Source organism: Triturus cristatus, chromosome 2_2, assembly GCF_964204655.1.
Source record: "Triturus cristatus chromosome 2_2, aTriCri1.1, whole genome shotgun sequence".
NCBI classification, from domain to species: Eukaryota; Metazoa; Chordata; class Amphibia; order Caudata; family Salamandridae; genus Triturus; species Triturus cristatus.
Genome location: NC_140582.1, coordinates 172,591,874 through 172,596,861, shown reverse-complemented (window position 1 = coordinate 172,596,861; position 4,988 = coordinate 172,591,874). Strand labels below are relative to the sequence as shown.

General features: G+C 51.0%; 1 protein-coding gene across 1 annotated transcript; it reads right to left on the bottom strand.

Moving 5' to 3' along the window:
• Positions 1-508: 508 nt before the first annotated feature.
• ATOH1 (atonal bHLH transcription factor 1) lies at positions 509-2,922 on the bottom strand. Its single transcript, XM_085641144.1, has one exon. The coding sequence runs from the start codon at positions 2,743-2,745 to the stop codon at positions 1,921-1,923; it is 825 nt and encodes a 274-aa protein (XP_085497270.1). The 5' UTR covers positions 2,746-2,922; the 3' UTR covers positions 509-1,920.
• Between the last annotated feature and the right edge of the window lie 2,066 nt (positions 2,923-4,988).

Sequence of the window (4,988 nt, the reverse complement as noted above, 5' to 3'; positions counted from 1 at the left end):
GAATATTTCTCTTTAGAGCACATGCCAGGTCCCTGCATTTTATAGACTACCAAAGTGCACGGCCACCCCCAGACTGTTCCATAACGCAATGCGCGTGTGTCGCATTGGTAAACTGTGATACGTTGGTGGAAGGGGGGGGGGGGGGTCAGAGCTGAGACATCATCACATCACTGTTCAGTCGGATTCCCAATTCGAGCCTTGAGTGTTCAGTCGAAAGACGCATCGAATGTTCTAGATACCACCATGGGTACAGAGATACGCAGTTTAATTCATTTAATGCATATTAGAGAAATGATTCGAACATCGACTCATTGCATTAATTACTGCTCCTTTTTTAGTTTCATTGTCGTTTTCCTCGATTACTCCATGTTCGTAGGATTCGACAGGCAACCCACATTAATTAATTAAAACTGGTAAATGCAACTCTAGAAACACATACTATTTCGTTATTTTTTTATTAGTATTTTGATATTGGCGAACGAAAAAAATACGAACAGCACTGAAAAAGTTTCAGTTTTCACATTTTATTACATTTTTCATGAAAATGTACATAACTCGATGGCAGTCTGCTTCGTTGAAATAAAATAATTCGTGGCGTAGAAATGTAAAAAAAGAATAAAGCGAAAAACAGACATCTCAACAAACAATAATAAATACTTTGTCTAACATCGAAATGTTTAATTGACAAAACTTTGACACAAGAAAAGTGTTGTTTTTTTCTGTCTCAAGCTTTTGTATTTAGAAATACGAGGCTAAATTAAATATCATCTTAGATTGGCAGTGTCTTTTTATCCAGTGAATCTCATTCCTCATTTTGCCATCCCTGACTCTTAAAGTGCATACGACGCTATATATTATGGGAAACACAGTAAAAAAGTAGCATTTCTCTCAGTTATTTACACGCAATCCACATATTTACACACAGCCTCTACAAAAAAACAATCTGGTTTAAAAATGCAACGCCCAGGAAGACTTATTTTTTTGCCTAGCACTTTCATTTGACTCAGAACTGAAACGAGTGCTTCCATATATTAAAATATATTAAAAAAGCGGGTATCAGAAAAGGTCTCAACGGGAACAAGGAAACTGTCCAGTGGTTCACAGGCAACATGTCGCTTGGCAGGGTGCTATGGGTACAAATTCAAAACAAACTTTATGGAAATGTGGTTGCAATGGCCGTGAAAATTAACATAAGACTAAATCTTATTGCAAAAAGCAACTGACAATTTGTTTGGACACGAAACAACACAGTGTATACAAAGTTAATGGCAGCTCTGAAGGGTGTTTGCATATTTTCGGCTTCTTGTGGATCGTCACCTCACTGAATTCGTACAGTGATGCGGGCACAGTCTCATGGTGTGGGGTGGGGCAAGGTGCCACTGTCCCAGATGCCTTTTCAGATGTACAGTTGTCGGTAATAGTCTCTGAATCATACACAAGTTTAGGTGGTTCGGATAGCAGTTTTGGGCAACTGCCCTGTTGGTGAGTCAGCCTGTGCCGCTATGGGCATCTGTGGCACGGAGAGTGCTTGTGGTGTGCCACAGGCTTCCAGTGCTTGCTGTGGTAGCATGAGCAACCAGTACTTGTCGTGGCAGCCGTGCCAAGTGTCTGCAACTCATCTAGCCTCCCTCGTTTCTTTATCATTCTCGCCCTTATCGTCCTGTTTTTATAACTGAGAATTCAAACATCAAGTGCCAGAATGCAAAGAAACACGAGCACAGTGATGTCTGACATCTCAAACAGGGCAGCCGGTTATCTTGGTGGCAGAGGTGCAGACGTGCTTGGTGCAGTCAGTGCTGGCTGTGGTGGTACAGACCGTGGTCGGTGTCCGTGGTGCTGAGCGCGGAGCATGAACGGGGCTGCCTAGAGCTGCTGGGGTCAGTCCTGCTCTAGGAGGCCGCCCTGCCCCCGTGTGGGGCTCTAGCTGGCCTCGTCAGAGTCACTGAACTGCGACCGGGGGCTGAACTCGCCGTCGCTGCGATGTGATCGGGGCGAGGGCTTGCCCTCTGAGGCAGACAGGCTCTGCTGCGCGGCCAGCATGGCGTCCTGGAAGGAGTAGTGCTGCGGGGCCGGGTAGGCGGGCGAGGTCCCCGCGGGCGAGGCCGGGTGCGGGGCCTGGCTCTCCCCGGGCCTCTGTTCGGTCTCAGGCGCCTGCAGCAGGTCGGCCAGCGCGCTGATGTAGATCTGCGCCATCTGCAGGGTCTCGTACTTGGACAGCTTCTTGTCGTTGTCGAAGGCAGGGATGACCCCGCGGAGCTGGTCGAAGGCGTGGTTCAGGCCGTGCATGCGTCGCCGCTCCCTCGCGTTGGCGGCCACTCGCCTCTGCTTGTGCACGCCGACCGTCCGGCCCGGGGAGCCCCCGGAGGAGGAGGACGAGGAGGAGGGCGCGCGCTGCCGGCAGCCCTCCTCACTGGCCCCGCCGATGCCCTTCAACCTGCACAGCTCGCGCACCTTCAGCGCCCCCGCCGACGGTTCGTGGTGCTGCAGCTGCTGGTGGGCTTCTCCGCTGGGCTGCTCGAGGCCACGCAGCCGCAGGTAGCCGCGCGCCACCACCTCCTCCTCGTCCTCGGCTCGCGCCGCTGCACAGCCGAGGCCGCCGCGGGGGGCGGGGCCGAGCCAGGCACGCGGATCGCTGGTATCCAGGAGCGCAAGGGCTGCGCGAGGCGGGTACAGCCGGGAGCCAGCCAAGTGCTGCGGATCTTCCGAGCCCATTTCCCTCACTTCAGCCCAGACGTGGCCGGACATGGCACCAGGGGTCTTGGATGCACTCTTCTCTCCTTTCTGTCCCACTGGCTTCGGGTGCTCAGTGTGAGCCTCTGCGTGCAACGCTGTTCTGTTTTCTCTGTAGGTGAGGCCAGTCGCGTGGCTGAGGAGCTTCTCCGGTATCGGAGGGCGCTGCGCCTTCCTTTAAGAAGCGGCACGCGCCGCCACTACTTGGCCCCCCCCTTCATCCCTCCTCGCGCCTGTCGCGTGTCAGTCTAGCCGGCCGATTGGCTCGAGCTGTCGCGTGCGACCGGCCAATCGGCGGGCAGGGTGTGGCGACCTGTGGAAAGTGAGGGTGTGTGTGAGAGGAAGGGCGGAGTAAACTACTAACTTTATTGGTCTCTACGGTAATAAGCGGAGGGTGTGTAACCTCACTCTGCTGTGGCATTGGCGAAGTGGGTGGGGGTGACACGAAGAGCTGGGGGGGCTGGACGCACTGGTTCTTTTATTTTCCAGTTGAAAACACAAGTCCATTGATGCGCACCTGTGGGGCCGTACCTGCAGCACACTCCCACTGTTAGCGTGTGCCGGCCACACGCTCTGCTTCACCAGCACCGTGTGCCTGCTGCCCACACCGCCCCTCTCTGCCCGGACACACACTCTCTGTATTCGCGTCTGTGCCTCAGTAACTTGCACTCTCTGGGGCCGTATCATGAACGGGTGCCAGCTTTAGGATATTGTACGGCGTAAAGTCCACATATTTAAATGGGAATATCTCTGAGATAGTGTATGCGTTGTAGACAATATAGCTAGGACACCAGGAACACAAGCCTCACAGTTTCTGTAGTGTTTTTCAACTTATGCACTAATCGAAGAATTTACATGTTAAAGTGTGTGCACTGCAGTGCAGTGTTATAAAAGCAGGCATCCATTCTTCACACAGCATTAGACCTTAAAATATGTTAGCAGTGAAGTAGCTGTGCGTTTATCGTCTTGATTTGCCAGTGTGTCTGTTTATCCGTCCGGTTGAACGTTAGTCTTTCTTTTTCCGTTCCTCTTAGTTATCCTTTAAGAAGAAAAAAACTCGCTACTCTTGTGTACGTATATTGTCTCGTTTCCAGTCTACTCAGCACTCGCACGGCTCCTGCATCGGCGGCAGAGTGAAGAACAAACCAGTGCTTGCAGTTTAAACTCGCCTGGGATGCAGCTCTGCTGCGGCTTAATGCGGCCCTATTGTCCCCTCGGGTGGACCCCCCAAGCAGGTGCCGTGTTTGATCCTCGCTCATCGCTTTGTGCAGTTCAGATCTATTTCAATAGGGTATTTTTAATACGATTACTGTGCCATTGCAGATACGAAGTGCAGCGCACGCTTTGTGCGTGTGCTCCCTTCCTCCAGTGCGCACATCTAGTTGGCGGCGTGTACTCAGGTCTGCACGTAGCCAAGGATAGGCTTGTCAAGACGGAAAGTTAAATTACAAATTGCCATTGGCGCAGAAGTACTTGTTCGATAGACAATCGCGCCCGCGAGAGCGTGTCACTACAAGACTGCTCACTCAGCGCGCAGAGCGCCTTCCTTTTGTGGTTTCTGGAACCACAATTGTAGAGCACTTTCTTCCTCTACACGCTCGTACCATCCCTTTTATCTAGCAGGGGCAGTGCACAGCGAGCCACACAGCAAGCTATCTACGCTATACCGCCAGTTAAAGCGCCGAGGAATCTGAAGGTGTGCCCCAGAGCAGGGTCATGGAGCTGAACTGAGCTGTCAAAGGTTGCGAGAGCCCCGGATTCCTCGTGCTAGCCTGACCTCGGGCGATGGGTGGAACTGTGATAGTTTAGGTGTCAGGAAAGAGAGCAAAGTGCTTGTCACCTTATAGCTCCTTAAAAGGCACTCGAAAACGGAAGATTGATTGTTGGAATCTGGGCAAACACTTACGTATTTGCAAATCTTTGGCAGCGCTAGAACATGCCAATACACAAATATTGAATTGCATTGAGGAGAGACAGCTCCCTGGTAAAATAAAACAAGTATCCCTCTTAGTTTTAAAACGCTTTTTATGCCACCCACTAAGAACATATACATTGACGTGATGCCTAATACATACAGAAGTGAGTGACACCCATATCCACATCTGTGCACTAACCACGCCAATGCTTTAAGGAGCAGGCACTATCCTGTAACTTGGACGGGATAGTAACTGCACTTCTCAGCACTGTTCTGATGCTTTTAACGGAGAGTACTTGCACTTCTTAAAGACAAACAGGTGTTTTGGGACAAGGAGTACCTG

What these genes read in the sequence shown, in the direction of transcription:
- ATOH1 (XM_085641144.1), bottom strand. Translation starts at nt 2,745, where the DNA reads ATGTCCGGCCACGTCTGGGCTGAAGTGAGGGAAATGGGCTCGGAAGAT.